General features: G+C 33.9%; 1 protein-coding gene across 1 annotated transcript in view; it reads right to left on the minus strand.

Moving 5' to 3' along the window:
• Positions 1-5,367: 5,367 nt before the first annotated feature.
• The window catches only part of LOC108908984, a 114,498-nt gene continuing 100,172 nt past the window's right edge, over positions 5,368-19,693 (minus strand). The window contains exons 4-5 of the mRNA XM_018713188.1: positions 15,412-15,545; positions 5,368-5,718 (exon numbers count right to left, since the gene is read on the minus strand). Of these exons, the coding sequence (XP_018568704.1) occupies positions 5,368-5,718; positions 15,412-15,545 (485 nt within the window). The remainder of the gene's footprint in view (positions 5,719-15,411; positions 15,546-19,693) is intronic.

A 19,693-nucleotide genomic window follows, 5' to 3' on the forward strand; every position in this document is an offset into this window, starting at 1 on the left:
GCATTAATTTTTCATTTTCATTTGTTTTCCTCGGCGAGGAACTGCTCGCTCATTTCGCCGCTCCGGCAACTATAAATAATGATGAGGGAATTACACATTATTACAGTCTACACCTATGCAAAACCGGTTTCTTCTGCAAAATGTGTTCGCGCTTACCAGGAATTTTATAAATGAAACCGTGTTCGTGTGATTTCGGGATTATTGCATCACGCCGCTGAAAAAAGTTTGATTTACTGAAGCGTAAATTTCTATTTTAGTTGGTCGAAAACTTTTTTTGTCCACAGACGTGTAAATATTAAATTATGTATGTCCCTGTGCAGCCTTGTATATTTAGCCCAAGATTTTCCTTAAATTTTAAAAAATGGTCGTAATGATTTCTTTATAATGAAAACTATTGAATAACATCAAAAGAAGTTATCGTTCACCAAAGTATCCTCATTTAATTAATTATAATTTGCATAAACGTTTTAAAACCGATGTATTTAGATTTCCCAAATCTTTAGTTCATATGGCAGTGTACCACTTACATGTCCTATCCGATTTACATATAACCCACGCGTGACAGATAATGACAATATCTGCCCACAGAACCAATTTATATTCTAAATATTTAAAAGTTCGAAATTTGTATTCCAATTAATATTGACGAAAAACTTTTCTAATTAGCTACCTCAATATATTTCTCATTTGGTAAACCCTTAAAAATAAATTGTAGGGGAAACAGGTGTCGGAACAAAAGGGTCTTGCAAATTCTTAGTATTTGTCACTCTGTTTTCAAAGTTATGGGAACTTTATAGTTGGTTTCTATTATGTGAAAACGTCGAACCAAATGGACCAAGATGGATTTGTACATAACAAATCAACACTAAGGTTCACTGTTCAAATGACTGGATCCTGTCTACAGACATAGACAACCCAAACGATATCATCTATTTGGACTTTTCCAAAGTGTTTGACAGAATACCAATGAGATATTGTTACATAAATTAGAATCTAGGCATTCGTGGAAGCTTGAACCGATTGTTTTTTTTTTTATTTCACAGATTTGTGAAGGTCAGAGTGATTGACCATTTTCCATGAAAATACCTGGTTCTAGTGGAATCCCGCAGAGATCAGTATTGAACCAATTACTCTTTCTTATTTCCTTATATGATACCAACATCTAGTCCGTAACAAAACCTCTTTTTATATACGCTAATCCCAATAATGCTTCACTTTGGCAAAAACAACCCTCTTGATTGGAATGGACAATAGTTTGTTACAGCGTCAACTCATAACGACTCAATTAACTCAAAAATGTCGTTGCCAAGTCGTATAAATTCAGTATGAAAAATTTATTGGAAAACGTTAACAATTTATAGTGAGGCTTTGCTTTGGACTTATGAGACCCTCTTATATTGAACAAGGTACCAATGGTCAAGCTAAACAATTTTTTAAGAGTTCCGTCTCCGTGGTGATCTAATTATAAGACAATCGAGTGCGTGGACATGAGTTCAAACTGAAGAAAGGAAATTTTAAATCCACAAGACAGTTTCATCTGACGAACAGGGTTTTCCACCTACAACCAAAGACAAGGTGGAAGTAATGGACGATTTGGAAGAATGTAACAAAACAGATTAGAAAGAAAGAACACAGGATCAAAAGTGTTGGAGGAAAACAGTCTACTAGGCCTGAAGTGCTGATCTGTATATAACAATTTATCATCATCGATTGTTAGTGTGATATTAGTGAACTATTTTAAGAATAGACTGGGTGCATATCTGTCCAATACTAAATTTTAGTAGTGATAGTAACACAATGTGACCACGAACATGTTGGTTTCAAGTGACATCCTCTTTCAGTCGAACGCCGTTTCCCCTACGCATATCCCTAAGTATAGGATCGAAGGCGTAATTAATTCTCATTTTTTTCTCGTCACGCGGGTCTAAATATATTTCCTTTCTTCCACTGAATTACTTAACAATACCTGGCGCCCACACATACCTTCGGAACGTCGCTTGATTCCAATTCGAATTGCATTGTGCTGCACTGCACGTACGGCTATTCTACCTCCTCAAATAGGATGTCAGTTATACCCGCGCAACCCGTAATTGGCTTTTTAGAAAATATATCAGAGGGAATACACATAAAAACTCCTATATTACCAAAGTTTTCCCTGCAATGATTTTAAGTTTGTTTTTTGGACCATGACATTATTAGTGAAGCGCATGTATAATCTTTAGCTAAATATAACGTACCAGTTTAATGATATACAAGGTGTTTCAGTAATAATTACGTACAACCTATGCGGATATTCCTGAAGTCAAAATAGGACAATATTCAACGGTTGTCTCAATGTACAGTGTCAGTGTTTTGTAAAAAGTTTCGAATAGCTTTATTTAATTTGTGGTGTTTTGTGGCCTTTTATTAAAATGACTCATGTATTATTTTTTCGGTGTGAAATTTAAAAAAACGTGGTCGTTGTTTTTCAACTTCAAAACAGGTGTTTCAAAAAACATGGGCCAACGCTCGGGGGCAGTTTTCTAACCTAAAAACAAGATTATTTTTACAAGAAATATATTGAGGTAGCTGCAAGGTGTATAAGTTTTCAAATAAAATATGTTTTTTCCAAAAATCTAGATTTTCACTTGAAGGAATTAAATGAAATTTGGACAACTAACTATTTACAACCGAATACACATTCCTTGGTATTATTATGTTGGACATGAATTACAGGACCGGACTTACTTGCAAGCCCTTGGATATAATGAAAGAAAAAATTGGTTCTCCGTTAAGATTTCTAATTTATAATTACATGGGTTAAATTATAGCTCATTTTGATCAAGAATTAACTCTTACTATTTTTTTCGTTTTCCCTCGAGTTTTCGGTATTTTAAATGTAATATAAACAATTATTTATTTATCTAGAATTAATTATGAATTGTAAACGTACTTACAATAATCAACTCGATAAATATAATATAACATTTTATAGGAAATGTTGAAAGTGTCCCAAAATTTTAATTTCCGAGTTAGAAATCTCAACGGAGAACCAATTTTTTTTCGATTAAATCCAAGGTCTTGGAGTAAGTCCGGTCCTGTAATGCATGTTTAACATAATAATACCTAGGAGTGTGTATTAGGTAGTTGTCCAAATTTCATTTAATTCCCTCAAGTGGAAATCTGGATTTTTGGAAAAAACATTTTTATTTTAAAACTTTGACATCCCCTAGCTAAGAAACGAAGCGAAATCGGATCCATGTTGATATGAAAAAATGATCTTGTTTCTAGGTTAGGAATCTGCCCCCGAACGTTGGCCCATGTTTTCTGAAACACTCTGTATAACTGTTTATTTCCCTAGATCCACGAGGTACTTTTTCAGTTCACATATAAAATAATTTATATTCTATTTTATCTCTCTTAAATACCGTTGAAGTTTATTAAAAATTTGTACACCCATGTAGTTGGTGAGTTGCGAGATAAAGTATATTCACAAAATGGTAAATAAAATTAGCGATTTTTTTAGAAAAATCTGCGTACGTCACTGGATTCGGCGTCCCCTGAAATGAATCTGTACCAAATTTCATGAAAACATATTCAGCATTAACGATTCTATGGCTAAATTGCTGTCAACTTTTTTATTATGCATCAAGAAGCTTAAGTAATTGCAAAGCCTGCTATTAGGAATATTGTTCATCACTATGGAACTGTGTTATTAGAGCATGTTTAAATAAATCAAAGATTGCCACTATTATGAATAACTTTGGGTTAACATTTATCAAATTTTGTTTAGTGACTAAGCAACATTTACACAAATATTCATTCAGTTATATGGAGATTTAGTTGAAAAATTCAGAATTTAAAGTTTATTCATGTGTTAATTTAATTTAATTTTAATTTTATTGTGTTTTGTAAATTTTTCGTTTGTTTTTCTGTTTGTTTCATTGTATTTTGATATAATGATGTCTATTAAATGTTATTAAATATTTGTTGTGACTGATTTGTTATTTTTATTTTATTTATTTTATTTATTTTATTTATCAGTACAATATCCAACGAGCGATAAAGCCCAGTTACAGGATAAGGAGAAGAAGCAAGAAGTCAGTCATCTAAATGATGTAAAACAAAAGAAACAACAAAGAAAAGTGTCAAAGATACATACATAAAAGTTAAAAAACATTAAAAAAGAAAAAATAACAGTCACTAATTAAAAACAGACAATAGACAAAACTAAAGTACAATAAAAGTCACAAAATAAAATCAGTTGCGTACATTATAAACCTGCTTAATACAAGTGATGGTAGAACAGAATAAATCTAACCGTGATTCAACTTCTAGGTAGCTGGCACACATCTGATGAACAGGCGCTGCTTTGTACAAATCTGTTCGACCTTTTTTTAATTCCAAAAGATGCCTGTTTCTAGCATTCACTCGAGGAACATGAAAATCTACTAGCCTCAACAAGTTCTCACATTTTATTAAATTATTGAGCAATTTAAACAAAAATATAACAGAATACTTTTTTTTTTGTTATCGCATGGGTTACTAGATAAAAAACTTCTTAATGCATAATAAACAACTTGACAGCAATTTAACCGTAGAATCGTTAATGTTGAATATTTTTTTATGAAATTTGATAGTCGATTTCAGGGGACGCCGAATCCAGTGGCGTACGTAGATTTTTTTCTAAAAAAATCGCTAATATAGATTCTGGATTTTTCAGCCTCTGAATGTGATCTAGTAGGCCTTAGTTTTAAAAAACCGCCGCTTGGCCCCAAAATACACCTTTCCCCATTCCACGTTTCAAAAAAAATTTCGTCGAAATCGCTCCTTAAATAAAAATGTTATGAGGGTAGCCCGCTTTGAAATGGGTCACTCTGTAAATACATGTGCCCAATTTCAAATTATTTAAAAAAATAATATTTTTAACTTTATAGGAAAGACTCCCCTTAAAATTGAGCAAAGAAAACGAGGTTTCAATTTTGGCCACCATTTGTGAATCACCCTGTATGTTATTATATCGTTTTGTTCGAATATTCAAGGTACATACCCCCAAGGAAGCAACGGGGGAAAAATGCTGGCGTTTCTTGATCAGACTAAAGATTTGGATCCTTCTGCAAGAGAAAGTTGCGACGAGTTTCGTTTATTAAACTACACGCATTTGAAAATCCGCTTCTAACCCCGTCGGTGATGCTGCCGAGTCGGGGAAGTCGAGAGCCACCGGTAGAAAATAGACAAATTTATACCCGAATCTGGGCCCGCAGGTCCCCGTATAGTAATTACCTTTAGGGGTCCCCCGGGGCCGGCAGCGAATTAAGCACCTTTCAAGCCCGATCTATCTGTCCCGCGCCGCAAAGAAAAATTACAAATTCTCTCCTCACACGCTACCTACTTAAAAATCCTCCCTATGCTCCATCTCACCGCCACAGCGGCGAACAGCAGCCGGGCGATGTGGAGGGGCCGGGAGCGGGGCGATGCAAAGCTGTATCCGCCGCCGTACCAGTGCAGCTTCTGGTTGTTGATGACTTGAGGATCGTTGGGGGACCTCAGGGGTACGGTGTGGGTGGTGAATAGGGGCTGCTGGGGCACCCCGGGCATCGCCGATACGCAGCGTATCTCTATACTGTCCCCCCGGGATAGTTTGCGTTCGACCGGGTAGCGCAACGTGATCGAGCGCGATACCAGGCCGACATCGTCGGGCTCCGAGCTCGTCGGCTCGCCAACTGCGTTCAATGGGACCTGGAACAATTGGATTTTTTAGTGGGAGAAATAATTGAGTGGTTTCTCTTATTCCGGCGGCTGTCGCGGGGTTTGATCGGGGGAGGAATATCTATCACTATAAAAAACACGGCCACCGGGGATTACGCCGATTCCTCACAACTGCGAGAATGTCCCCCTCGATGAAATTTTAGTTTCGTGTCTGTTCCTCACTGTACGGAGTGGCCCGATGCGAATCAGAACACCCGTGTTACATTTGTGTTAATGATAATAATAATTAGGCATTTCTTACCCAAATATTCCATTTACAAAACAAAAAAATTACTATAAAAGCGGTTTTAACCCTCAAAGGTCACACTAGTGCGAATTCGCACCTGCCGAGGATTCCCCACCGCGATAATTCCTTCTATAGCCCAAACAGTCGAGTCGTACCACAGCTGGCCTCAGTCTGTTATTGTCGGCCCAACTAAAAAGTCTGAAAAGTTCGTTCGGTGCGAATCCGCACTAGTGTGACTTTAGTGTGGGCAAAAATGTGACGGAATTTATATAATATAATCCAGAAATAAAGTGAATTGAAATGCAAATTTCACTGTTAATAATTTTTCAAACTTTTTTTCATTAATAGTGTAATTGTAACAATGCATTTGTCAATATTTATGGGTAATATTGTTTAAATGAATATTTTTATACAGGTGACAGAAAGTCATAGAATTATGGAAGAAAATACAAACTAATTCTACAAAACTAAGGGTAAGTAAAAAGTATATTTCAAGGAAAATTTCAAAATCACAAAAAAATATACCTTTTAAAAGCGAAGCTGTTTCTCTGGGCAGAATATTTTAAGGGTTTCGGTTAATCACACAATTACACACACTACTTTTAAAATTGTTATACGGAACAACCTCTACAAAGTTTTTGACCCAGTTCTTTAACGTTTTTATACACAAAAAGATAATAATCTAGCACAAGTCAGTTAACCTTTTTGTGGGAAAGAACATCCCTTCCAGGACAAGCATTGCCTGTAAAGAAACATACCTACGCCAAGCAAAGCAAGCGGGCTTTATCATTCAAGTTAATTTGAAAAGTTAAAATGTTTACGTTTATGTTAGTTGCCTCAAATTAAACTGGCTACGAAAGAAATTGGATGGAGGAGGAGCATCGCAGCTTTATTACCGAACCTGAAAAGGCCCTTTAAATTTCGAGGTGTTAACGTTAATGATAGATATAAAAATAAATTATGTATGTATTTATTTGCAAATAAATTACACATTAAGGTGTAATCAAAGGACTTCTATATTGGCTTTCTTTTAAAACTTAGTTTCAGTTAATATTAATGACTTTGAGTTTACTTTGATCATATTAGTTCCTTTTATTACTGGAATGTTTACAAATTAAATCTGATATATACTAGTATTTACATTAATTTTAAGTCCTCGGAAAACTATAACAATAACAGTGTTTCACGTTAACAATATTTTTGACGATAAATATTTACCGTGTATTAGATATTTTTAATTTTGCTTCACTTTTAACTTTGTAAATAGTACAAATTGCGATTTAGAGGAAAATATTCTGTCTGTTTTGGACAGAATGTAAATTTTTTAACTTGAATTCCTTTCAACTTGCCCTTTTGATAAATAGTGAACATTGGCATTAGAATTTTTAGAGTATATTTGTACACCAAATCGCATTTTAATATTGTACAAGAATATTGCTGCAAAATGGCATTTCTAATATTTTTATACGTTTTTCAACAACGTTTGTAAGTATAAAGCACCATTCGAACTCGTAAAATATATGTATGTACCTTTCTTATACGAAAACTACAACGGAGGAAATTGAGAAAATAATAAATTGGTCACATATAAAAGATGAATGGAAACTATTAGTAGGCGAATGGCGTTTGTATGTGTTGGAAACTACATTTTCTGGTTCGAAATTTTCTTGGATGGAAGACTAACCCTCGGAAAGTACATTTTTCTGTGTATAACAAGGATAATCTTATATTTCCATAAACATAGTTTATAAAATACTACGGTTATTTGTTTTACTCGTACTTCATTCTTTAAAAAAACACATATTTACAAAAAGTAAGTTTCAGATTCGTTATTCGTTCCATTTTGTTGGTTCTTTATGTATACAGTGTGTTACAAATTAGTAAATAAAATTGTTAGACACAGATTACTTGAGAGGATATAATGGGAATTTCATTATGCCATTTTTGATAATTCCTTGAGTAATTCCCAAAATTAGGGTAAAGATAATAATATAAAATAAATAAAAAAAATATATGGTAGTGTCAATTTCAATTTTAACCCCATTATTGCTGAAACTTGTACTAAAATGTTAATTTTTTCTTTGTTTGAACTAGATATTATGTTTTGAGAATCTCTGTTAGGCTTACGCTTTAAATTCGATATAAGAACAAATTTAAAATGGGAACAGGTCGAGAAAAGGGGGGCCCGAAGGTGAAAAGTCGAGTTATATTACATTTGCTATTTGCTATGTTGGTAACAAAAAACGGAAAAGAGGCATTCTCTTTCCGTATGTAAGCGCGTTTCTAGAGATATTTTCAGTTTCGTCTGTTATCCTTTTATTTTTATTACGAAACCAACCATTTTGGTGATATTAAAAATGTATTTTTGCTGTACGTAGGTACGTCGACCGAGAACAATATACTTGCGACGCGAATAACGTTTCCTTGAAAAATTTAAGCTTCCACCGAAACAAAAAGGGAAGACGTCCCGTTATCTGTATTAAATTTTCCTCACTGCTGCAAAACACAACGCGCATTATGTTTTCCACGACGGAGTAGAGACGTACTAAAAAAAAAAAACGGTAATAATGAATTGAAGTTATACAATAGCTTAAGATGATTTGGTACTTTATTTATTATACAGGGTGCTTACAAACTTGAAAGTATTTTTGTGTGGATAACCTACAAACTACTAATAAGATCGGAACCGGTATATGTCTGGTGGCTCTGCTGATACTTAACTACTTACTAGATATTACGGGGTAATATCGTAGTCATATTTTACAACTAGATAAATTTCCACCTATCTAATTCCATTGGAATATTTTAGATAAAAATGTTATATTAATTAAAAAAATAAAAGAATTTCTTGTTGTTAAGGTAACTTTATTTAAATCAGTTTACTTTCTCACCATGAAGTTATAATGCTACATTTCTAATTTAATCTACTTGCCACCGTTTAGAGGTACTAATTGTGCGAAATGAAAAACAGTCCACCCTGTATATTCAAATACGAAAAATTATTATAAATCGATCCTTCAAATAACTTTAATAATCAATTTATGTTGCGTCATTAAATATGAACGTAGTTTGTGTTCTTTTGAGTTTTACAATTAGATTTTAATTCCACAGAAATGCATCTGATAGAAAGCCTCGGGTTGTTTGCGGTTAATTTAAATACCATTATAATAGTAATACCATCATGAGAATCGTTATCGAAGTGATTACATTTAAAACAAATGCCTTAAGAAGGAGCGGTTTTTGTTTCTCCCGTTTTAAAAAATAATTAAAATCCCATCTTTTCCAGTTTTCTTTGTTCAAGAAAGAGAACTGAAGCTGTCGAACTAAGTAATAAAAATAATTACTTTTAATTGTGAAAACTGTATTTTTCTTGAGGATTTTGTCATCTGTGGAGATGGTAGATGGTAAAGTATCCAGGGAATAACAGATAAATAACAATAACTATGCGAACTGATCCTTTTAGCAAGAGAGTACGTTTACTTGTTTTTTTCAAAGATGGCGAGACATTAAAATAGAGAGAAAAATGGATATTTATTTACTTAAAGTACGAACGCCAACATGCAGTGTCCAACAACAGGACATGGAAATCTAAAATTAAAAAAAATATAACAAAAAGAAAAATAAACAAATAATTACCAAAAAGAACAAACAAACAAAAAATAAAAACAAAATAAAAATACTCCGCATTTTTTATAGTTAGTCTCAATGAAATTTAGGGGGGTATCCTGGTTCTTCGTAGGTCACGCGCTATATTTGACGTTTCACTGTTTTATAGAGCACCTTCGCATTTTACATAACGAATAACAACATCAATGTGTGCAGAAGTTCCTCAAGTATGGTTTTCTAAATGAAGAATACTCAAAATTTGCGCAGCCTCTATTCCAAACATCGAGAAGGCATCGCCGTATTCATTTTCGATTCTGTTTGTTTCCACACATGTGAACATCATTTGTATTTATGAGTTTAAATATTACATCAACGCAAAAAAATCCCATATTTGTTTAACTTCGGTGCCACTATCATTATTTTATAATGATTTTTACCGGAAATCACCTTTTTAGAGGAAGCACCCCCCCCCCCCACACGTACTATGTAAATTTCGGATTACACCCCAGCTTCCCTAATAGAATTAATTAATTAATAAAGGGTTTCTGTATTTACCGACGAGTTGTGAATATACCAAACTGCCATATCTAAAGCATATATTTATTTTCCGAAGCGGATGCTGCTGTGTGCGTTGATTTTGTAATTAAGATGAAATTAATTATTAAGAGATTAAATCAAACAAGCCACTTCGATATAAAGTACTTGTATTAGATTTCGTTCGAAAGTTGCAAATTTGTTCAGGGCCGGGATGGCTTTTATGAAGTACAAATAGTGACAGTGGCATTTGGTAGAGGAAGTTCCGGGACGGTAACTCTCTTGCGGTTTAAGTGCGCTCCATTGCCACGGCGTAATAGTACCAGGTGTCCCATTTTAAAGGAAACATCTTCGTTGCATAAAAAGAAATTTGAAATTTGTTATATTATTTTTCCCAAAAATTCAGACATCCGAAGGGCAACTTTCATTTTTTAAATGGTAATGTTCCTAGATATATTTCCATTAATTTTTTTAATATCATTTAAAATGAAGACTGACTAAACCACTAATAGTGACGTCACTAGGTGCTGACGTATCAAATTTGAGGCCTTATATAGTTGGTAATGGTTTCGTTGCATTAATTCACAGAAAAAGGAAAATGAAGTACTAAATAAGAGGCAAAAATCAAATGTATTAAGGAAAAAGGCCTTGTCACTTAGACAATTCACATTCTTCTGGGGGGCTGGAATTAGCATCGACAAGGAAAAGTTTTATTACTTTGCGTTTGCCGGGGCATTAGGCTCGTAAACTTAGGGGATCTTGCATGATTCAACAGCTGAACCATCCCTCGTAAAAGTTGGCTTAAAAACAAACTAAATGAAAACTGAACGATGACCAATTTCGCCTTCGATGAACCAATAAAAGTCAATGAATGGGAAATTATAATGTAACGGTGTATTTACTCAGACGTGAATAGATTCGTGTGACAGAATTAGCTCTAAGAACTTTATTTGGTTTCAATATGTAAAGGGGTAGTTCCAATATACAGGGTGTCCCATCGGGAACTGCTTCGATCGATATCTAGGAAAGTACCTATTGCTCCGAAAAAATTGAAAATTTGGCAACATGGCAATGTCCCTCAGGCGAACACAACTAAAATATCTGGAACTCTCCAGCACTTCCGGTTATACCGGAAGTCGGCTACAACTTCGTTATGTTAAATGGAACACCTTATATATTATTGCATTTTCGGGTTCTATGTGATATTTTAGGGTCACTTTCTTAAATATTCCTTATACCTAGGAGTTATAGAGAAAAAAAAAACAATTTTTTACTATGCCTTTGGAGAAAAAAGCCGAGAAATCCTCTGCTTATCCAACGAGTTGGACATGCAACATTCAAATACTGATGAATTAAGGAAAATTTGATGTTAACAGTGACTTTATAAGGGGTGGAAAGGATTATTATTAATAATCCTGCAAACTCTTGAGTGGCTTCAAAAATATCGATATACGAAAACATTTGACAAGATAAAAGCTGCTGATGTTACTGTCGATTTATACACATTTCAGAATTTTAAAATTAGAATTCCGCACAATTTTGTATACTCCACAACGGAAATTGTTTATGTAGTCAGCTGAGGACAAATTCAATTTAGCTTCGAAGATGCTTAATATCTCCTCTTCCACTTAATATTTCATTATTAGAATTTTGATTTTAATAAAAATTCAGTTAATGGAAATAGAACAAAGTGGACGAAGATGAAATTAAGAACATATTTAATGGATACTAATTTCGTTCATGCTTGGAGAATAATGTTTTTATACTGTCTTCTTCAAGTTAAATTTGGCTCGCTTTTATGAGTTCATTGGGAGTTTTTTTGCATCGACGGGGTACTATAATCAAGGTAAAAAGATTTCTACCCGCCTACTGTCGTCTGCGTAAAAACTCAGAGAAATTAAATTGGATTTCGACTAAATTAAATGTATATTGTAATTTTTTAAGTTCACAGGTCACTGCTTTGGATAAGAGTATCTGTGTCACAAATTAATATTCGCCTCATTAAAATTCTCCGTTACAACTATTACAATCGAAACTTTTTCTGTTGATATATTTCTTCAACATATATCATTGAGCCTCTTTAAATTCTCATAAAACAGAAACGCAAAACTGAAGGAATCAAATTCATGAAATTGTATTTAAACAATTACAATACAATTCATACAATTCAACGCTGCCAAGAAAAACCTGATACATTTTCAGTTGCCACATTTTAAATATTTGCTAAAAAGTATTAAACATATTCTGACTACAACAATTTTTATGTAATTGCAGTTGTTTCAGTATCTAGGATGCGATTTGAAAGGATGAGGGTTATTTTTAATTACCCACTTGGTGTTTTACGCTTCTTGGAAAATATATAAACAAAGCAAATTTCTTGGAGCTTTATTGTTGCTGTTACAATAGTAAAATTGCTGCCCTTCTCCCTTAATTACTTTCTAATTACAGTGGTATGGAGAACGGCCTTTTAATCAAGGATACTTTTAGGCAATTATCCTCCATTGCTTCCGCGAAAGACCTAGGTAAAAACCAAACATTGTCGGACGAGAGCCTTCCATTCTTATATCCTTTAAAATTTATGTTGGGATGAAAAGAATCAAATAAGCGAAAATAGCTTAAAGAGCGATGTGAAATATGCTAATGCACTCGGGAATTCACGGATTCTCCGGCAACTCTTCACATTTTTTATATTTCATATTTCTATACCGCGGAAAAATAACATTTACACAAAGGAGAGCCGTTCCCAAACAATATTTTATAACGAGCGGAAACATCATTGTTCGAATATTTCAATTAATGATCAAGTCCGGACGAATTTGCTTGAGCCACTTTTAAGGGGCATAATTTATATAAGTCGGAAATTTACACATTCTTCAAAACAAAAATTTTTCTTTGTATAAAACTGCAGTTTATACAGGGCGGAACTGGAGGAAAACTGTTTTCGATATACAGGGTGTTACCTGCCTGTCGTTATCCTGTTGGTTTTATTGTTTCCCGAACAGTACACTCTTCCCAAATTGTCAGTAGTAGTAGTTTAGTCATCAGTTGACAGACTAGCATTTAGATGTTTTTTATAATTATTATAAGTAAATTTTAGAAGCAAAATGAATTTCAGCTGAGCACATCCTTTAGACGTAAATAGTGTGCATAATGCATTTAAATCTGGACTCTTTAGTTTGTATGTATGTGTAGCAAGCAGTAGATATGTCTTTCAAAGTTTAATAACATAAGTATTTAAAATAAAAAGCATTAATCAAAAAGATGTCCCCACTGCATCTGTAGGTAAATAAATTTCCTACATTTCCATTCAGAATTGTGTAACAAAAATTTTAATACTTCCCAAATGCGTTAATATGTGTGACATTGAGTGGAATACTGTATGTAGTACACATACATTATACATGAGTTATAAAACTGAATTGAAATTCTATATTTGTAGCACTGCATATAGAGCCGACTTCGTTATAGATATTAAATAACTAATATCCCCATAAGGAAACGGAACAGGGTTTCTACACTTCCTACTACTAAATTCAACATTCTAAATAAAAATTTGTAATACTTTCTTTTTTCTTAGGATCTAGCAGTTAAAACACTTTACAAATTGACAAAGAGAGCGAAACTGAAAAGTTACTTGTCCAGTATGACACTGCGAGTGATTCTGTTTAAAATACGATACAAAATAATTTTATTTCCAGCTATTAACCCAGCCTAAACCAGGATGTATAACAAAGAAAATGAGCCTCATTGTGTTATAGTCTTTCCGAAGTCAGTTGAACATGTATAAAAACTCCTAGCAATAAAATTTTGAGTTTCATAGGCGCCCCTAAACAAGTTTTCTGCTAAAGGTAAAAAATTATAATAATTTTTTACAATTTGTAGTAAATTTCCATTATAAGTTCAACAGCAACAACATATTTTAATTATTTATGTTCTCAAACAATTTTATTATATTGATGGTAAATTTCGTTTTGTTCCGTTTCAAAAGGTCCCCAAAATGCCATGTTGTAATATGAATGACTAATAGAAGGTGCCTGTAATAAATTAAAATTCCTTGAATCACACCAAATTCTGCATTGCTGCACTGCACTGCTAGGCCATTTGTTGAAAACTGAATTTATGGCCAGGTCGCCCTGTGCGGCTGTTCTTCATCTGGGCGACCAGACCTGTGTATGGGTATGGCTAAATAAATAAAGGAACAAATTTTTAAAATATTCCAATGCCGAGTTGCTGCGTCAGCGACCGAACCTGGTACATACTGCCAACCTCTTGGTTCTGCAATTGAGATCGGAAAGACTATAATTTTAGTAGTGAAATTCAACATCACAGCACAACAATCGTGATTGAAATTTGGTTTCAATAACGAAAAATCACCTTATAAAATACATAAAATCTGCAACTGTTAGACGCATGTTTCTGTACCAGCTTGTTTTCATATCAATGCATTGTAAAATGGAAAAAATGTATTTTGTCGCTTATAATGAGTAGACGAAACACGTAATTGTCATTTTTTAAAAGTTCGTTCAATGCCTTTGCGGAATAGAGTAGTGAATAACACTTCACGATGCTGTAGCCTTACATGATTCTAAAAGGTCAAATAAAGCTTTGGCTTTTGACGGCTAAGCCATTTAGAATATTGTTGCGTCGAACGCTTTGTTCTAAGAAATTGTTTTAGAAAACAATACACTTAAATGAAAAAAGTTACACTTAGAATACGCCATTGTACGTAAATTTTTTATTGAATCCGGCAAGATATTCCGCAACATTCTCTTTTTAAAAGGTCACAAGAGTTTCGCAAAAGGTTAAAAAAGTTTTTCCCTTAAAAATGTATCAGGGAAAGGAAAAAATCCGGTGGTGTTCCTAAGTTAAAAAAAACCGCTTAATATTTATGTATGGGTCATTTCTACAACAGCAAATTCTTGTCAAAAAAGTGGTAGGTGTTTTCTAGTATTTCCTGGTTGACATATTTGAGTACATACACAATTTAACCAAATTAAAAAATAATAAATTTGATATATCTTTTTATATTCAACAGCTAGTGTCTCGAAAACGAAGCGTTCTTGTTATAGAAACTTTTGAATTGATTTATGACTATTAAAGTTGAAATGAAAAAATTCACCTACGAAATTAATTCATATTTCGAAGATTGTACACAATTTTATAATGTTAGAGGATTTTCGCGAGGCCGAGAAAGTTTCTGTAATATCATTTTGATTTGTGGAACGGGTGAGGTTGTAAGGGCCCTCGTAGAAACAGACAATTCAGTAAAAAAAAAGCGAAGATTGTGAGGTACTTACCGACTCTCCGTTGATATACCAGGACAGGATTGGCGCGGGGTTCCCTAGGTCAGAGATACATTTAGCCACCACAGTATCGCCTTCCATGTAAGACGTTGTTAAGCCCTCAATCCTGGGATTTTCTTTTGGTAGAGCTATAAAAGAGGAATCGGAAACTGTAACTACCATCGGAAAAGTGGAAACGCAATCACATTGGTAATATAATCCGGACGCAAAATCCGCCCTCTACCACGAAATCCTCCTTTGAAAATGCTTTAAAATTGTAGACTTTGTGTTATCTGTCCCTTTGCAGTTTCAAAGTTCAGATAGAGCATCGGCTGTAAAATTGTCTGCGGGGCGGTATTAGGCCGTAAATTATTTTTGCCGGAGAAATGGTTGACGGGCAACATGGAATCTATATTAAAGTTTACCGAGAAAATTTTACGAACACAGACTTAATCATATAATCCTAATTAGAGTAGTAAAACTTCGGGGTTTAAAAAACCTCATATCGCGCACTTAAAAACATACAGAGCGTCTGCCGTAAATCTTCACACGGTATTTGAAGCTAAAATATTATTACATAAAACTTAGGCCCTCTGTAAAATTCATTTCGAGCTTCCACAACTTTCAGTTGAATTTAATCTATTTTTGTCTATGAAAATATCAAAAAAATCATCGCCACAGAAATTTTACAACATGCACAACCCCCAAAAACTCGTTAATAATTTTCCAGCAGCTATTTTTTTAATTGCAAAATATAAAACTCACATCTGTAGGCAAATATTTATTTTTATCGATATAAGACACATTTATTTCTACAGATTTCGTTCCGGTACAGTGGCTACAGTATCGCTGAAAGCAGAACATCTAAATAGACTTGTAACATGAAAACCAACTGCTTGGAAAACTGACCGAACATCAACTTGGGCCTGATGTATTTGGGTGCATATATATGTCTGGTTTATAGGCATTACCCAGAACTTAACGTCAACTAGTTACCAAATTTAATTCTGCATTACATTGGACGAACCGTTATATTTAGTTTCATCCGGCGGAAATGCATAATTAAAATTTGTTCCGTATCGATATTAAGTTGTATCGGGAATTTAATACATGTTCCCAAACTTGGGCCGTTTGATCGACACGGCAGTGGATGTGTATTCAGGGAGTAATCATTACTTGTGAACTGCCCAGTGGACGTAATCGACCTAGAAGCGCTTTTAGTTGATCGACGATTTAAAAAATACATTAAATGATGAAGATATGGGAAAGTAGAAGTAATGAAAATTACCCCTCTTTCTAATGATAAGTCATTTTCTTGTTCTAATTGAGTTATCTAAATATCGACCTTGAGAAGATTTTGTGAATACGTACACTAAATTCTGATCATACATTATATTCTTTAATTCGAGTGTCAAATTTCTCAAAGATGTTAGTTAATCAAAGTTATTAAGTCAACAAGTTATAACCTAAAATATAGTAACACAGTAATAGGAGCTGCAGTAGTATGTGTGTGTATTGTAGAATAATCCAAGAGGCTGCAAGTAAACATCTGCAAGGTCTACTATCTAATTAAGAAAGACAAAAGAACAAAAGTAAAATATAAATATGTACAGGGTGTGGCGTCTTTAGTGCAGAAAAAATAAAATGCAGGTTCCTAAGAATATATGCAATACAAAAAACCTTATATAAGAAATTCATATATCCACGTTTTGTCAAGAAAATTGAACTTCAAAATCAGTGTGGCCAAATTAAAATGTATGAAATACACACAAAAGACAAAATGTTTTAATGCCATAATAAATCATTTTGGCCAGTTTAATACAATCCTCTCGTTTTAATTAAAAGGAAAAATAAACATAAAATTCAATTAGTTATTTCACTGTAAATGGTAATGTGCAATCCCAGACAAGAGGTTTGTAGAAACAAAGTACATGGTGTTACAGAAAAGACTACCTACTATTATTTTAGCAAGTGATAGGTTGGATCACGACAAACAAAAAAGATGCAAACTTACCGCCATCGTTCGATAGTAGTAAACGTATTATTGTTGTCCTCGTTATCCATTGACGATTTAGTTAAAACAATAACTTAAAAAATAAAAAATAAGAAACGTCTTTAATAAACACTTAACGTCTAAACAGCAGAAGCGCGATCTTTTTGACACAACTTAGCAGCAATTCGCCTGCAAGACAAAAGCGTACTGACTGACACTGGCTGACACTTCACAGGTGCCGTACGAAGTGCGGACTAGGTCAATGTTTTTTGCGCTATGTTAAACAGGACCGGCATTAACATTTTCTCACTTGTAATTTTTTGGAAAATATTTTTGATATTCAAATCTCATAATCGCCTTATAGTAGCATATATTATTTTACTTAATTTATTGTCAACAGTCTAGGTTTTTAATTTTCTGCATTAAAGACGCCACACCCTGTATACTGCTCAATTTGGCAACATTGGGGCTTTACTTTTACATTTTCATCCAATTGTCACAAAAAACGCACTAAACGAATGCTCCGCAAAGAGACAAATATTTAATTGTCCGGTTCAATAAAACATTCAATATATCAGAACCAGATAAGGACTGTGAGCGTACAGAACTTTTTGTTTAAATTTTCCATTTCTATAAAACCATATTGCGGATTACTACAAGCGTGCAGGGTTCGAATTTTTGCAGCCCTGACAATAGAATATCTCTATAACGTTATATATGAAAGGTTTTACTTAGGTAGGACCGTATCGACAGACCTTTTCTCTGCGAAACATGTGATGGAGCTCCATAAAAAAAAACTACTAGATTCATCGGGGCAGTCTCGATGATGAGGATTAAAGGGACATTTGGTACGCTTTCATTAAAAAAAAAGAGCGATAGATTTCCTCCATTCTCAAGAATAATGTGCTTTGAAAGACAAATATCGGTATTATCATTCAGTATTCTACAAGTTAGTATCAAGTATAATGCTCTACAAGAAACTGCAAAATAATTATTCTAATACTTTGAATTTGGAATAGTTGTATTTTTTATATTTTGATCATTGTAATAATGGCAAATTATAGAATTATAATAATAAATATAACTGTTTTTATATTTAATTTCCAAAGTACTTAACTATTGAAGAAATCTTATTTCAGATACAATCCGCATTCTTGACAATATCGACCGACTAATTCTGCACAACGGAGTCGAGTCGATAGTGAAAAATAAACTTCCAGGTTCCCGATCTCCCAGGTTACATTTAATTTTACTTGTTCGGTTTCGCGTTCTATACGCAATGTTTATATTACGCCTATACGAACTAAATATTGTTACACATTTACATACTAAATTCCTTCCGCGGGGGGCGACTTACGGATTAATGTGGCGCTTGATTAAGCTGCACGGCATAGATATGCGCCTGGCAGATTGTATTTGATGAACCGCCGTATAAGCCCATTATTCTAGGTGGAGTGCAAATGTGAGCATACGGGGGGTAAGACGTTATCTTGTTGGGATGCGGCAAAATTCGGTGATTAAAGATGAACTCTTGCGATGTTTCATTAATATCGAATGTGGTTTGGGATGGTTAAAATACAGAGTGAGCCCGTAGTAGGCGTTACAAAGAAATGAGACTTTAATTGTAGGTACCCCATACAGATAATGAGCTCTTTGGTTCTAGCTATATCCTGTCCAAGTTTTGACCAAAGAACGCCCTGTAGAAATTTGTCAGCCAAATTATGACGCACGGTGTATAGTCTCCAACCAGTAAAAGTTAAATAACTTCTGTCTTGCCGCATCCACTTCTCTGCGGACAAATTTCGAATTCACTCCTCGACCGAGAGTACAAAAATAATCAGGGAATAGAAAGTCCTAAGGGACATTTTTTCATAAGTGGTCCTGTTCTAGTGAGACGTAATCTATCAAGAAAATTCGTAACGCAGCGTTTGCCGAGCGGACAACTCTATCTGAAAAAGGACGCTGTTTTTATTTAACCACCATTTTCTGTGTAGTAGTTTCACACATATATTGATTTATACCGCGGTCTTGAAATAAGATTTAGAGAGGACAAAAGTGAACGAATTTATGGTATAAAATACATTTTAACACAACTGCGGTCAAAGTTCACATTTGGTTTACAATGTCCTGAGATTAATAAAAATGTTTTATTGATTTATATGTGTTGGGAAAATTTATTTTGATATCTTAACTCCAAGGGACGTTTCTCCATATTTTCACCCACTTCGACCGGTTTGACTATAGAATAATTATACAGGGTAGTCCATAAATACTTCCGACAGTAACTCACTTTTAAATTACACA

The sequence above is a fragment of the Anoplophora glabripennis genome, unplaced genomic scaffold, assembly GCF_000390285.2.
Source record: "Anoplophora glabripennis isolate ALB-LARVAE unplaced genomic scaffold, Agla_2.0 scaffold72, whole genome shotgun sequence".
NCBI classification, from domain to species: Eukaryota; Metazoa; Arthropoda; class Insecta; order Coleoptera; family Cerambycidae; genus Anoplophora; species Anoplophora glabripennis.